This window comes from Rana temporaria, chromosome 4 (genome assembly GCF_905171775.1).
Source record: "Rana temporaria chromosome 4, aRanTem1.1, whole genome shotgun sequence".
NCBI lineage: Eukaryota > Metazoa > Chordata > Amphibia > Anura > Ranidae > Rana > Rana temporaria.
In genome coordinates this window covers 370,477,092-370,494,286 of record NC_053492.1, presented here as the reverse complement: position 1 = coordinate 370,494,286, position 17,195 = coordinate 370,477,092, and the positions used below count along the sequence as shown (strand labels likewise).

The following is a 17,195-nucleotide window of genomic DNA, read 5'->3' as shown; positions in this document are numbered from 1 at the left end:
CAGTGGGACATAGATGATGAAAAAAACATCACCAGGGTTTTATCCATTACCTTCTCTATGCAAAAAATATATATAAAAAAATATTTTGTAAAACATTTTAGCTATCATGTAATAAATAGTTTCTTATGATTACTTATGAGTGTAAACTTATTCAGACCAAGCAGCATTAAAGTCCAACTCCAGACAAAATTCTACTTTTTTTTTTTTTTTAGATTTAGATAAAGTAGGGGGGTAGACATACATTTTTGTCAGATTTTTTTTCTTGTCTTTGATCCCATTTCAAGACACTCTCTGCCAGACATGTCAAAATAGTGTTTTAGCATTTTAACTGAAAAAGGGCTCAGATGTTCTCCAGTTGACAATGCCCAGTTGAAGTTTTATTTTGTTCAGTTCAGCATTCATTTAAATTTGACTTGTCTGTGCAAGGCCTTCCACTCTACTAAAAATTAGATTTTGTCTATGTAACCGTCAAGCCTCGTACACACGACCGAGGAACTCGACGGGCGAAACACATCGTTTTCCTCGTCGAGTTCTTTGTCAGGCTGTCGGAACTTGACAAAGCACGTTTCTCCATTCCTATCGAGGAAATAGAGAACTTGCTCTCTTTTTCTGCTCGTCGAGTTTCTCGACAGTTTCCTAGACGAAAATGTACACACGACCAGTTTCCTCAGCAAAAAAATATCTCACAGCAAGTTTCTTGCTGGTTTTTGCCGAGAAACTCAGTCGTGTGTACGAGGCCTCACAGGCGTTCCACCTATTCAGACAGGGAATGAGTGGAGTGTAAGGCGTAACATAGATTATACCATTTTCTTTCCTTCAACCATGGGTTAACCTGCCTAGCAGTATTCCCGAGTGTGGCTCGGGGTAAGATTTTTGCACTACTCGGGATTGCTCGTTGGATGCTGGAAAAGGTTTCTTACCAGCGATCCAGCGATGTATTTCCACAGTGCACGGCGGACGGATGTTCCGCCCGATGCACTGTGTTCCCCTGATCTCCGTTCCCTGCGACGTTACGACGCACAGGGGCGGAGAACGGCGCCAAATTCAAAAAAGTAAATAAACACAGTACATACAGTATACTGTAATCTTATAGATTACAGTACTGTGTGTAAAAAATACACACCCCCTTTGTCCCTAGTGGTCTGCCCAGTGTCCTGCATGTACTTTTGTATAATAAAAACTGTTCTTTCTGCCTGCAAACTGTAGATTGTCCATAGCGACCAAAAACTGTCTCTTTATGTCAAAAGTGGTTTTAGAGCAGCTAGAAAACAGCGATAATAAATTAAAATCACTTGCAGAATTGAGCGATAGCAATTTGTGGGGAAATTTGTCATAAAAAAATAAAAGTAATGACAGCAACAATTCTGCAATTGAGCAAATTTCAGTGTTTTTGATTTGATTACATTATTGAATATTTTTTATTATAATTATATTATTATTTGTTATAATTATTTATAGTTATTTATTATATTATAATTTATGATTTTGTTTTTCAAACTTTATCATACCCGAGATGTCTGCTAGACTCTGGTTTGGACAGATTTAAGTGAGTTATTCCTAAGAATTACAGGCCTACAATGTAAAACGCCAAATTTCCTTGCAAAATAATGGTACCACTTTCAGCACCTAAAATCTGAAATAATCATACCGCCAGGGAGGTTAAAGGAAAGAAAATTGCTCAGTTCCCCATTCAACGCTGACTGTGTTGATGGGGGAATCCCTCCCACTATAATAATTACTGCTGTCGGCTGTAGTCGCTGGCAGTGATTAAATTAAAAAACTAACTGACAGGCTGGTTGATCGATAGGCCAACTTCAGTACAGCCAGCCTGCCCATAGATGTATTGAATTTTGCCAGGTTCCTGCTGAACTGGCCAAATTTCAATCCATCTATGGCTGACTTTAGTCTTTCCATCAGGGAAACAGACAGCAATAAAAACCTCACAGAGGTTGACCCCTTTCCTGCTGAATTCATAATTTTCGAAAAATAACATTTGGTTAGTGTTGGGCTTAAGTTTAGAGAATGCCTAAAGAAAAGTTTTTTTTTGTAAAATAAATATGTGAAAAAGAGCCATAGAGTAGTAAAATGAAAAGATTAATGCACCAGCTGTTGAAACTATTTCTAGGCAAGCTTAGTGGAAATGTATGCATTTCCCTTGAGAGTATTGAGAGGATTAGGAGAGGATCTGAATACTTTTTCAATGTTTGTATCTGTTAGTACATTCTGCCTTTGTCTGCTGTGTTGTGCAGAACATGTAAAGTAGAACCAAAAGACATGTGGCTGCTGGCAACATGTACTTGTGAGCATTAGTCCTACCGGTATAATACACTAATCCATTGTAAAGGGAATAATTTTATATATTTATATATTTTTTTTCTAGGTTGTCTGGGACCAGATAAATCATTGTACGCTGAAACTGCGCCAGTCGACTGGGCTGATGGAATATTGCCTTGAAGTCATCAAAGAAAATGATCCCTCTGGTTTCTTACAGGTAAATGTGCAATATAATCCTTTTGTTAAAACATGTAAGGTATTCACAGGTCTCTTGTTTCATGTACCTGTGACTGATAAGGATTCTGTACTGAACACTTGGGTCTATATGAAATCTCTGAACCTCAGACAGGATTATTCTCCAGGCTAACTAACATACACATGGTCTTATATTGCAGAAACTGCTTTTAACCTAATTTTTTTTTGTTATATATATTTATTATTGTTATATATATCAATTACATATAGCTTCCATATTTTACAGGACCGCTAGAGAAATGTAAAACTTAACAAAGTGTCATATGCGGTTCCACGAGATAAACAATTCTTCTTTTCGGCAATCCTTATAGATCCACCTTCTGTTTCTGTCGCCTCCAAGCCAACCTGATATTACTTTCAAATAGACCAGGCATCACTTAATGGCGGACTGCAGTTTGAGTCTGGATGGAGTTAATGTTCTATCTGGACCGCCGTGGAACCTCCATTTAGAAGCTGCTCTGCCCAGAGCTGTCACCACCCCCCACTTTCATTCTTATTCTTACAGAGTTGACAGTGGGAGGTGGGGCAGTTCTGGATGGCGGGAGGGGGCTGCCCAAGTTAACAAGCAGGTGACTGGTTGGTAGGATGCAGGGCGTTTTTAGCAGCCAAGCACCAGCTTGCAGCTCCAGCTCCTGCTCTCTGGTTAAACCTGATGGTTAAGGTAGGACTGGAAGGGACCGATGTGAAGGGGGGCGAAGGACAGTAATGCTAAAAACTGTAATGGAGGGGCTCAGGACAGTTAAGGGGGAATACCAGATAGTTAAGGGGGCTCAGGACAGTTAAGGAGGAGCTCAGGACATTAATGGGGGATCTAGACAGTATTGGGGGCTCAGGACAGTAATGGAGGACTGAGGACAGTAATGGTGGGACACAGGATAGTTAAAGGGTGGGAGCTCAGGATAGTTAAGGGGGGCTCAGGATAGTTAGGGGGAGCTCAGGACAGTAATAGGGGACTCAGGGCAGTAATGGGGGGCTGAGGACATGAATAGGAGGATGGGGGTTGAGGACATTAATGGGGTCACGGAGGACAGTAATGGGGTCACTGAGGACTGTAATTGGGAGACTAAAGACAATGATGGGGTCCCTAAGGACATTAATGGGGCCATGTAATGGGGGCACCATGTGGTTTGGTGTGTGCAAAAATGTGCTGTAGTTGCCGATGTATGAGGGTTTCATTAAGTGATCCCCATACATCTGCTGAAGTGCAGTGCATTTCTCTGTAGGTCTGGAATGCATGAGATTTTCCCCAGTCACATAAATGTGAACCTAGCCTAAGAAAAGAGGGAGGCTGTGATGTGAAGGATATAATTTATAGCACAAACTCGGCTGTTATTTTCATTCTCACAGAGCCGACAGCAGGAGGTGGGAAAACTCTGGATGGGGCTGCCCAAGATAACAGATTGCAGGGCGGTCCTAGCAACCAATAACCAGCTTGCAGATCCCACTCTCTGGCTAAACTTGCTGTTCTTCCTGTCCCCCTCCCTATCTGTGGAGGACAGCAATGCTAAAAACTGTAATGGAGGGGCTCAGGACAGTCAAGGGGGGGGGCACTCAGGACAGTTAAAGGGGCAACTCAGGACAGTTAAAGGGAGGAACTCCTGATAGTTACGGGGGCTCAGGATACTTAAGGAGGAACTCAGGATAGTAATGGGGGGATCTGTACAGTAATGGGGGGCTCAGAACAGTAATGGGAGGGACTACAGATAGTAATGGGGGGCTGAGGACAGTTATATCGGGGACTGAGGACCGTAATGGTGGGACACAGGACAGTTGGGGGGAAATCAGGTTAGTTGTAAGGGTGGTACGCAGGACAGTAATGGTGGCACAGGGTACTAATGGGGGCTGAGGACATTAATGTGGAGGCTGAGGACATTATAGGAGTCACTGAGGACAGTAATGGGGTCACTGAGGACTGTAATGGGGTCCCTGAGGACATTCATGGCGGCCACTGGAATAAAGGAATTGTCAAAAACTGCCTGTTGTGGTTTTTACTTTATAACCAGGGGTGGCCCGTGCATTGTGAGCACACACCTCTGTCCTTCCTATTCATGCGGCCGTTCCCTTTGAGGACGCCAGGCCCATGAATTCCTATTGTGGGGATGGGGGGGGGGTGCTTTTGGAGCACCTGATTAGAGCCAGAGGCAGGGCTGGTGACATCATATCACTGACTAAGGTAGTATTACAATGTTAGGATTATATCCAAAGGCACATCTAGGCACATCTAGACTTTCTGAATCTAAGGCCCCAGATTTTTGTCTTCAGATTTACCAAAACCATGTAGTGCAAGGGCCTACTTGATTGCACACAAACTGAAACTCTTAAGGTTTGACCTCATATTATATGGTTTTGGTAAATCTGAAGACAAAAATCTGCAGAAAATCTAATAGGGTGGTCTAGAGCAAAAATGTGAAAAGACAACTATCCCTATTTAAAACATTAATGAACTGTATATTCATGCTTACATATGCCTGACATCTGCCACATAATCAAATATTTGTTAATTTCTTTAAAGATCATGATAAAAAAAGGATTACATCACAACCAAATATTGTACTTCAGAGAAATCCAGTTTTCCTGTACAGTACAAAAACAATAATAATTAGACTGTAAATTACATATGTTAACAAAAAATGTACCAATATTATATGCAAAAAATAAATAATTTAAAAAAAAAGCAAGAATAAGATCAAAGTTCTGCAAGCTGCAACATAATTGTCTTTGATTAGGAAACTGCAAAGCTGCACTCTAAAGAAAAGTTAAAGAATAAATAAATTCAAAGTGAGTCAGTTCTTTGCCCATGCACAAATACCTACATTCCTTTTGCTTCCCCACCAATCCACTTTAACTGCTGAGAAAGAAAGAAAAGCTCATTTAAATAAATTAGTCATTGCTTACACAAGGCTCTGGATTCCCCCACGTGACAGTGCTGATTGGCCTAGGAATTGGCCGGCTATGTTGCAGTGCTAACTGCATAGTTGCCAACATTTGAAAATGAGAGGTGCCCATGTATAAGAATAAAAATGCCTGTCGGGCACACAGGGAGCGTGGCCAATAAAGTGGGTATGCTTAATAACATTGGATGTAGCTTTTCAACATATATAGCTTGTAGTGTCATATCTTTTCCAGTAGTTTTCTATTTTTTTCAACAAAATAGGTTTTTACACTAAATAAATAGTGGAAAACAATTTATGGTGTCACTAGCAGCAAAATTGTTGATGTCAATTGGAGTGAAAAAATCCCATTGTTGTTATCAGGCCAAGTAAATTCAGCGCCATCATTCGTGGTAGAGGGAGTGAAATAAGTCACATCATTGTTAATAGTTCTATCATTGGTGTAAAATAAAATATGCCTCGTGTCTGGTGTCAGTGGGAGAAAAATAAGGGGGAGGACTAAATACTTTTAGTATGGAGGGAAAGAGAACCAAATAGGCAACATATGGTGCAGTATACAGCATAAAACAGTGTGGAATGGTGAAAATAGAACCTAGTGCACACAATGAGACAGTGTGAAATAGGAAATGAATGGCAAAGTGTACAGATTAAGATGGTGTGGAATGGGAAACAAACTGCTCAGTGTACAGAATGAGGCAGTGTGGAATAGGAAAGGTAGAGTGCAGTGTACAAAACAATGCAGTGTGGAAAAGGAAAGGTAGAGTGCAGTGTACAAAACAAGGCAGTGTGAAATAGGAAATGTACAGTGCTGTTAATGTAATGAGGCAGTGTGAAATAAGGGAGGTACAGTACAATGTAAAAAGACAGTGTAGAATGAGGAATGTACAGCACAGCATAAAGAATTAGGTGGAGTAAAATAGGAAATATACAGTGCAGAGCGTCAGATGGTGAAGAAGGGCAATATACAGTGCAGTATACAGAATGAGGCAGGTTAGAATGGGGAACATACTGTGCTGCTTATGAAATGAGGTGGTGTAGAACAGGGAATGTACAATGCAGTGTACAAAATTAGATGGGTGTAGGATAGGGAAAGAGCAGCATATAAAACAGTAATATACGGTATACGTATATGCACTGCAATGCAATTCACTCTTAATTGCACTCCAATGTAACAATACTGTGCACTATAGAACACCACAGTGCACACGTGAATTTTCTGTACAAAGTGGCTGTAAACCCCATTCATGAAATCTGACCTGGGCACATATATCTGTAGTGTTTACTTATCTCTCTCCAAACCCCTAAGTCCCATGTCTTTATGCTCTTCCGTTCCTCTGTTATCAGCATAATAAATCAGCATGATAAATTTTGACAAGATTTCTAGCACAAGCTGCACTTTCTAAAGAGTGTAGAAAGCTGAAGACAGAGGATATACATGTAAAATTTATGTAGGGGGATTTGTTTCATCCCTGCGTGACTGTCATCTGAGGCTATTTACTTCACTGGGTATAGGAGAGGGGTTACATCAAACTTAAGAATAGTGTAGGATCCTTTTTTTGTTGTGCACTGCCACGCATTCAATATGAATGGTCCCCCTACAAAAAAACAAAATGCATGCATTAGAGCATCTGTGTTGTGCTGTGAATGATTCTTTATGGTTAGCATACATATTTAGCAATTGAGTGCCCTATAAATTATTTTTGCGTAAGTGATACGTGAATGGACGCCATTCACGTTCACTTTGAAGCAAATGACGTCCTTGCGACGTAATTTGCCGCAATGCACGTCGGGAAAGTTTCCCGACGGCGCATGCGCTTTACGATCGGCGCGGGAACGCGCCTAATTTAAATGATTCCCGCCTTTCATTTACATTGCACGCGCTTACGCCGGGCAATTTTGCCGGCGCGCCCTCACAATTTACGGAGCTACTGCTCCGTGAATCGAGGGCAGCGCAAAATATTTGCGGGGGCGCAGGGCAAAATCTTTGCCCTGCGCCTCCGCAAATAGAGCACAGATCTCTTTGAATCCGGGCCAGTGTGTATATTTTTTTCACTTTATGCATGCAGGTCAAGAATAAATGTGTTTAGTATTGAGGAATGACTTACTGAACCAGCAGGTGGTCCTGGGTTCCTGTCTCCTGGGGGCTTCCTAGTATAGTGTCTCTTCAGACTATCCAGCACCTTGAAATATAATAAATAGGTACCAGTCTACTCCTGGAATACTGCCAGCAGCAGTATTTGCATTGCCATTGGCCACAATCAATTGTACACCCTCAATCCCTCCACCCCCTTATTGTGCACCCCAACTCCATATAAGCAATCTTCACACCCAGATTCAGTTGAAGTTGGAAGAATTCCAGTGCACAGTTGTTGGTGGTGGTCCCGGGGAGGATATGAGAGGAAGGAGAAGAGAAATCAAAGCCATCCTCAACCGAGCAGCGCACTGCTACACACTCAGCGGGAGCATGCTACTCATCTCAATTCCACACACTCTAACTAAGGGCCATTTAGCTGGGCCTGACCATGCATAGTGGGACAGAGAGAGGAGGGAGCCTGACGCTGACAGGACCAGAACAGGAGCACACACAGACTGATCTCCCACATCTTTTCGCTCTAAATCCTTACTAATTTTGGATCCTTTTGAATTTTGCACCCAAGGCAACCGCCCCCGTGGCCCCTCTCATGCTACACCACTGAATACTGCTCAGTGTCGTGGATCATGCAATAAAGCCTGCAGAACAATTCAGGACACTGTACAAAATCCAGGTACTGCCCTGCAAGATCTGGGAAACTTAGCAACCATGTGAATGGCCCAGCGATATAAGTGGGTTACATGTTCCTCTGGTTGTTTTGACTCCCAGTGCTAAATGAAGGAGGAATGAAAGTAAGTATATGCTGCTGGGGTTAGGGATGGGGATGGGGGACAATTAAAGCAAATATCTTGCTTTACCTTGAATGGGAAAAGCATGGATTGCAGTTAAATAGTTCTTTATTGGAGCAATAACTTATTTACAACATGAAAAATGCACTTTTGTGGTAATAAAATTTAAAATTAAATACTATGCTATTCACTATGTCTGGGTAATTTAAAACCTTAATTTTTATATTGAGGTCTTCAATATACTCTGTGGGCTTTCTTCTGTAGAGTGTAAAAAGTAGGTTTTCATGAGCAAAGAAGAGACACTGCAGAGAATCATCATCCCCAGTTCACTTTAGCTAAGCCCATCCCATGTGACCTTGGCCAGCCAGCTTGGATTAAGCTTTTGGAATCATGCCCATCCAAATGGATGCTGATTTTGACATAGAAAAAGCTTACAGTGCGAGTAGAGAGAATATCCAAGACATTAATAGGCAAGGGCTAAATTGGGGTTAGTATTTTTTTTTTTTTAATACAGGTTGTCTCGAATCCAGCATATTACACAAATATGAAAACATATTTGTACAAGGCTGCATTTGTACTTGTATAGTTACATAGTTAGTTAGTCAGGTTGAAAAAACGACACAAGTCCATCCAGTTCAACCATAAAACAAAATAAAATAATAACAATAATAATATCATACAATCCCATATACCCAATTCTATACCCACAATTGATCCAGAGGAAGGCGAAAAACCCCAGCAGAGCATGATCCAATTTGCTACAGCAGGGGAAAAAAATCCTTCCTGATCCCCAGAGAGGCAATCGGATATTCCTCGGATCAACTTTACCTATAAAAGTTAGTATCCAGTTATATTATGTACATTTAGGAAAGAATACAATTTCTTAAAGCAATCTACTGAGCTTGTCCAGAAGCACCTCTGCAGGGAGTCTATTCCACATTTTCACAGCTCTTACTGTGAAGAAACCTTTCCGTATTTGGAGGTAAAATCTCTTTTCCTCTAGACGTAAAGAGTGCCCCCTAGTCCTTTGTGTTGACTGTAAAGTGAATAACTCAACACTAAGTTCACTATATGGACCCCTTATATATTTGTACATGTTGATCATATCCCCCCTTTATCTCCTCTTCTCAAGAGTGAATACATTTAGTTCCTCTAATCTTTCCTCATAGCTGAGCTCCTCCATGCCTCTTATCAGTTTGGTTGCCCTTCTCTGCACTTTCTCCAGTTCCCCAATATCCTTTTTGAGAACTGGGGCCCAAAACTGAACTGCATATTCCAGATGAGGTCTTACTAATGATTTTTACAGAGGCAGTGAAAGTGAAGCATTTATTCCTTGTCTCTCTTTCTACTCTTTCCTCCTACCGCTCCCCCTCCCCCCCTTTTTTATGACTCAAGTCCTGTCTTTGAACTTATAGTTCCATTTGGAACACTAGTAAGTAACATAATTTCACCCTATACAAACAGTAAAGGCCCACATACACACAATCGGATTTTCAGACAACAAATGTGTGATGACAGGATTTTGTTGGAAAATCTGACCGTTTGTATGCTCCATCGGACAATTGTTGTCGGATTTTCCGACAACAAATGTTTTATAGCATGCTTTAAAACTGTTTGACAACAAATGTGTCTTGTCTGATTATCTAATCATGTGTACACAAGTCCATCGGAATAAAATCCAAAGTACAAACACGCATAAAAAAAACACATCGTTTTGTGTATGTTGGCTGAAAAAGTTCTGCATACCAAGTTCACGGCCAACACCATTCGCACAAAATTCCACAGATTTTTCCGATGGAAATCCGATCCTGGCTTAAGTGATCCCTGCAGCATATCCATTTCTAGAAGGAAGAGTTTATCAGCTATTATATGATGATTCAAAGATTATCGCTATGTTAATTTTTACTTAGGGAAATGAGGTTAAGATGCTTACCTTTCTATTTGTTGTATATTTATATAATGTTTTTACTGGTTATCTTTTTAGAGGTATCAAACATAGAAACAAAGTTTGTATAATTGCTCTTTCATTTAATACAACATATGTAGTTGTACAAAATTATACTTCTTAGAAAACTTTAAACTTTTTCTAAAAGCTGCAAGAGACAGTAAAATCTATATTTATAGCAATTGCTGCTGGGAACATCTATGTAACATAAAGTCTGTTAGCGGTGAATCAGCGTTTGTGGGTTTCAAAAACAAAAAGAGTACTTGATTTTGTGTAAGGGATTTTTATCATGTTTAGCATTACCTGTAACCCCAATGGCTAATTTACTAAAGACAAATAGAATGTTCACTTTGCTTAGGTAATTTTTTTCATAGGTCAGTGAATGAGGTGAAACTCTGCTGACTTTCATCATGCAATCATGTGCAAGCAAAAAAAATTCAGTTTTTTTCCTTGCACATGATTGGGTAATCTTTGTAAAGTAAAGTTCCACCATATTCACTAAGATTCAAGGAAATTTCCCTTGCAAAGTGCAACTTGCACTATTTCTGTTGCAGGTATTTCAGTCTCTCCTCCACCATCACCACGATTGCCCGTCTTGACTGTAGTCCTATTAAAAGAGAATTTTGGGAGTCTGATCTTTATGGCCTTATTTAGAAAAAGTTTTCTAGCGGTAATTCATTGTTCATTTTGAAATATGTTTCGAAACAGACTGCAGAGAAATAGTACGTGACTTTTTATTTATTCACTTTGCTTGTCTGCAATGCTGCAGACATGAGTTATTTTTGATTGTCCATTAGTTTATCTGTGGCAAAAAAAATAAAAATAACGCAATATACACCAGGTCAAACCCAATTATGCCAACATACACTTAGTCAGAGTTTTTTTTTCTTAAATTAGAACATCAGTGAACTAGATTTTTGTAGTTTTATGTAATCATCTCATAGATTAGCATTACTATAGACAGAACACAATTTATCCTAAAAATAAAAGATTGCTTCGGGGCAGGAAAAATAATTAAACTTCAGATTATTTTCTGTTGATTTATGTTTAGTAATGAAATGCTGGTATAATCACCCTAGAGAAAGTGAAATAGATTTACTTAGAATAACTCTTAAAACAACTTAATTTTGAATTGGCAAATGCCAATTAATGCAAGTGTTGTTTTGGCTTAAAGCTCCTCAAAAATACAGATTGCTTTCCTGTTGTTTGCAGAAATATAAATAAGAATAAATTCTGATTACTCACATAGAGACTAAAAAAAAAAATTGCTGCTGGAAGCTCAATACACCCAACACTTAAGCCCCTGCGATAAGGCACTGCTTTGCTTTAACTAACAATTGCGCGTTCTGGCGACACTGTTCCCAAACAAATTTTGTGCACTTTTTTACCCCAAAAATAGAGCCTTCTTTTGGTGGTATTTGATCACCTCTGCGGTTTTTTTTTTTTTGCGCTATCAACAAACAAAGACTAACAATTTTTAAACTAAAACACATCCAATAAAAAAAATCAAAAAAATCTAATTTCATCATCATTCCAGGTCAATATGTATTCTTCTACATATGTTTGATAAAAAAATCCCAATAAGCGTATATTGATTGGTTTGCACAAAAGTTATTGGGGTAGATTAAGATAGGTTAGCGGATCTTTAGATCCACGTAACCTATCTGATTTACGTTACGCTGCCGCAATTTTGTGAGGCAAGTGCTGTATTCAGAAAGCACTTACCTCAAAACTTGCGGCGGCGTATCGTAAATCCCCCGGCGGAATTCAAATTCCGCGGCTAGGGGGAGTGTAGTATTTAAATCAGGCGCGTCCCCGCGCCAATTTAAATGCGCATGCGCCGTCCACGAATTTTCCCAGCAATTCGTGGACGGCGCACTTAACATAGGATACGCCTCACATAGTAGGGGTAAGTATACGCCGGAAAAAGCCGAACGCAATCGACGTAATAAAAAGCGACGGGCGGGCGTTCGTTTCTGAATCGGCGTAAATGCTCATTAGCATATTCGACACGTAAAAGACACGGAAGCGCCACCTAGCAGCCGGCCTGGAATTGCAGCCTAAGATCCGACGGTGTAACACAGTTACACCTGGCGGATCTTAGGCATATCTATGCGTAACTGATTCTATGAATCAGTCGCATAGATACAACTGGCTGGCCTTAGAGATACGACGGCGTATCAAGAGATACGCCGTCGTATCTCCTATTTGAATCCGGGCTATTGTGCCTATGGGATATTTTTATGGCTTTTTTTTTACAATTTTTTTTTACTACTGATGGCGGTGATCAGCAAATTTTAGCTGGACTGCGACATTGCGGCAGACAAATTGAACACTAACTGACACTTTTTGTGGACCAGTGACACTAATAAAGTGATTATTGCTAAAAAAATGCACTGCCACTGTATAAATGACACTGGCAGGGAAGGGGTTAACATCAGGGGCGATCAATGGGTTAAGTGTGCTCCTAGGGAGTGATTTCTAACTGTGTGGGGGATGGTTTAACTGGAGAAAGAGAGAGTTCTGAACACAAGATCTCTCTCTTCCTCTCTGACAGAATGTCGGTCTGCCATATTTACTGCCTCTCAAGTGAATGATCGGCGGGTCCCAGTGGCCTTTGCAGCTGCCGGACCCACAAATTGGCTCATGCTGTGTCCAATCACAGTGGGAGCTGGTCGCCGGCGGCACCTGCACACATCCCAGACCCAGAAGAGGAAACATCATACAGGCCGCCCTGCCACAGTATTGTGCTGTGGGCAGTCCGGCAAGCAGAGAAAAGCAAAGAAAAAAATAATAATATAGCATACACAAGTCATATAGTAATTGAATGTTATTAAAAATCACCTTTCCTTTTTAATCTCTAGCTCTGTTATTTTCTGTAGTGCAATGCAATATGGCTACCTGGAGTTGTTCTGTACACAGAATATATACAGAACTTTCCCCAGAAACATAATTTCCTGCTTGTGTGATTGGCTCACTGTATTTCTCAGAAGTCTACACTAATATACAAGTCAGATTTTTTGGCATCCCCTGCAACAAAAATGACATTTTTGCTAAGATACTCCCAATAGGAAATAACAAAATGAAGGGATGCAGACCCTGCAATTTTCCTCATTAGAGCCCTGATTCTGCAGCAGCTGTTTGATAATTATGCAACCACTCCCATTAGACTCACTCAACACAGGGAAAGAGAGGAACAAGTAGTGATTTCTTTAGAATAACAAAAGGTAGGAATCTGCAACGTTTGTTAAAATCCTTGCAAAATGTACATAGATCAGTGTTTCTCAACTCCAGTCCTCAAGGCGCACCAACAGGTCATGTTTTCAGGATTTCCCTCAGATGAAATGGCTGTGGTAATTACTAAGGCAGTGAAACTGATTAAATCACCTGTGCAAAATAATGGAAAACCTGAAAACATGACCTGTTGGGGCGCCTTGAGGGCTGGAGTTGAGAAACACTGACATAGATAACCCAATGTGGAATGTTTTTTTTCTCCACTGAAGTGGAGTTACGCTTTAATATATACAGTATATGCACAGTGTTAAACAGATAACTGTTGTGTGTCTGCTTGACACAAGGCAGGTTTTTTACTTTCCCTGCCTCTGTCAATTAGCTGATTTCACTAAGCTGCTTTGGTATTTAGAGCCAATTGGTATTAAGCCCCAAAACAAAAAGTACTACATTGTAGCTTACAATGCTTAAATGTGGTAACTGCATTCTTTTTTCTTTTCTTTAGACTTTTTCCTTTATTTTCTACTGATGATCAAACCAGTAACACACTTCGGGGTGCAGCTGTGCATAGTAACTGTAGCGCTACCCCAAAGGAGCCATTGGCTGATTTGGGTCCTCTGCTCTTTCCTTTGACCTAAGTGGAGCCCCACCCCTGCTGACACCACCAGATTACCTTGACAAGGGATCTTCTGACAGTCACACAAGAAGTATACACATCAGATTTGATAAAATAAACAGGTTTTATTGGTAACAATAGAATGGTAAGACAATGCAACAGTTTAGATGTTAGCCATTAAACACAGCGAGTTAACACAGTAACATTACAGTACAGTCAAATATCCTTTAAAGTGTGGTCACCTTTGCCCTGCATGACCAAGACCATAAAAAATAGCCCTCTGACTGGAAGATCACTCCTCAAGTGAGACATCTATGAATAGAAATGTAACAACTGGTTTGCTCACTTGTAGGCCCTCAGTCAGGCGAGTCCAGGTTTGAGCCTGAAATCTGTTAGACCTCCTGCAGTATTGCTGAAAGAATATACCCTAGCTATGAAAACAGTCTAAATATTGAGACTTCTGCCACCTTAGTTGGGACCCTTGTGTTGGTGTGCAATGTAAGGTTCTGTCTCTTTGACATGTGAAATAGATGGGACAGCGCCCTTTACGAGACAAGGTTATCGGCATAGGTCACTGTAAGAGATGAAGTTGTTGGCACAGTTCACTATAGGAAATGAAGTTGAACCTAGGCAGCAGAGGCAACCTCTTGTATTGGCCTGGGCCAGAAAAGATGCAGTTAAAGAAAAAGATCTGCCAAGCAGGGAGCAAAGTGTTGGCTTAATTCAGCAACCTGCAGGCATTGGCCACAATAGCAAACAAACAGCAGCTTACATCCATAAAAGGCAATGGAATGTTTATCTCTGATAAGGGTCAATGTTAAAGTGGTTTTAAACCCTCAACATGTTTTACCTTAATGCATTCCTTTCAATAGTATAAAAAATGTTTAGGCATCGGTTTTGGCTCCCGCTGCTGTCAATCAAACACAGTGATGAGGGAGCAGGGGGGCAGGGAAGAGTCCTACTTTCCGTGTCAGAAGAGGTTTCCATGGAGGCACTAAGCAGGGAGGAGGGGCCAGGAGCACCGGCGGAGGGACCCAAAAAGAGGAGGTTTGGGGCTACTCTGTGCAAGGGAATTGCAGAAGAGGAGATTTGGGGCTACTCTGTGCAAGGGAATTGCACAGAGCAGGTAAGTTTTGAGGTGTTTGTTATTTCCGTTATAATCACTTTAAAGAATGTTCATAGCCTAGACAGACCGAGCTGGCAACTGGAGATAACTGTAATTTATAGCAGTGAAGCATGGGTCAGTGACTATGTCATCCAATCTCTCTGTAGCAATCCAGAGAAGCATCAGTTGTCTTGTAGTGGGGGGCCCCCTTTTCCTGAAGATGTGATTATGGCAAAGGGTGGTGCACTCCTGCAGTTGAAGGGTCTCCCTCAATGCTCAGCATTTGGCTTAACAGTCTCCTTCTCAGATTCCTCAGCTGTACTGCACACCTCGGCTCAACCTGGTCAGGTCCGGAACAGCACAGCTCGGCACAGATTCACACAAACTCCGTCCTGCTGCAATGTCTCTCTCAAACTCCCCCTGTGTCTTCCTGGGCTTTTATTTTTATAGAAAGTTGTAAACAGCCCTGTAAGCTAACCATTTTATTTAGTGACAGGAGCTTTGACTGGTGTTCAGAGAGCTTTACCAAAGCGTGTCCGAAGCCATGTTTTGATACAAGTGTAAACTAGCTCTTAACCTCTTCGCGCCTGCTCTATAGACAATAGACGTCTACAGCGCGGCGCTCAATTGCCGGGAGGATGTCCCTGGACGTCCTCCTGTTTACTAGGTCCCTGCACGCCGCCACGAGCGCGCATCAGGGAAAATCCGTGCCCGCCACGTCACACGGGTGCCGATGCGTGTGCCTGGTGTAAACAAAGAGATCCACATTCTGTCAGGGAGAGGAGACCGATGGAGTGTGTCCCCTTGTACATAGGTACACAGATCGGTCACCTCCCCCATTCAGTCCCCTCCCCCCACAGTAAGAATCACTTCCTAGGGAACACATTAACCCCTTGATCTCCCCCAAGTAATCGGTGCATATTTATAGCACTGTTCGCTGTATAAATGTGAATGGTCCCAAAATAGTGTCAAAAGTGTCCGATCTGTCCACCACAATATTGCAATCCTGAATCGCTGAATCGCAGATAACCGCCATTACTAGTAAAAAAAAAAGTCATAGATGCTATAAATTTTGCACAAACCAACCACTAAACGCTTATTGCAATTTTTTTTACCAAAAATATGCCTAAACAGAGAAAACAATTGGGATATTTATTGTAGCGCTGACATTCTTGTATATTGATGTGTGTTTGCATACTTTAATACAACGTCTATGGACATTGCTATGTTTAAGTATTTGGAGCCATCTAGTGACCAAATACTGGTAATGCAGAGAGATGTTTTGTTTAGTATTTTGGTTGCCTTGGAGACGAGGAGAGACCCAAATACTGGTAATGCAGAGAGATGTTTTGGTTGAGGATTTTGGTTGCCTTGGAGACGAGGGGAGACAGGAGTGTAAACAAAAAGGCTTCTGGAGGCGGATGCCGAGCTGCTGGGGAGCGAAAGGCTGAGCTCGGAGAGCTAGAGGACAGTGGCCGGATTGCAGAGACCGAGAGACACTCATCCGAGCATCAGAGAACCGGATCCATCCAGCGGAGCTGAACAGAGCTGACGGAGAAGCAAGTTGCAGTCACAGGACCCTGAACAAAAGTTACTACCCGGAGCTCCAATCCAGTGGGTGAGCGGGTCACGACCCACAGTTTGCTAAGTTTACACACAGTTAGACTCATATACAGGCCTCACTGGGATTTATAGTTCCACAGAGGAGCAGAGGAACTGAAACTGAGAAGGCTTGAGGCCTATCTAATTTGACATTTCAAGCGATTTTAAAATAGTTGTTGCAGTTACACCAGGAGCATTTTCACTTCAATTTGACTCGTCAAAACTGTGGATTACAAATATCTTTAGCTAGCGAAGAAAAGAAGATCCAAGACCAAGTACTTTAAGTGAGATCTCACGCATAGCTAATAAAGTAGGGGGAGCTCCCAGGTATAAAATGTTTATGTATACTGTTTTCAAATAGCTTATGTTTAAATCAATTGTGCTGTCGTCTTACGT

At 41.3% G+C, this 17,195-nt stretch overlaps 1 protein-coding gene across 2 annotated transcripts in view; it reads left to right on the top strand.

Annotated features, from left to right (window-relative positions):
* The window catches only part of TRIM67 (tripartite motif containing 67), a 117,914-nt gene that overhangs the window by 51,894 nt on the left and 48,825 nt on the right, over positions 1 to 17,195 (top strand). For both annotated transcript variants that reach the window (XM_040350944.1, XM_040350943.1), the window contains exon 4: positions 2,381 to 2,491. In XM_040350944.1, coding sequence (XP_040206878.1) covers positions 2,381 to 2,491 — 111 coding nt within the window. The remainder of the gene's footprint in view (positions 1 to 2,380; positions 2,492 to 17,195) is intronic.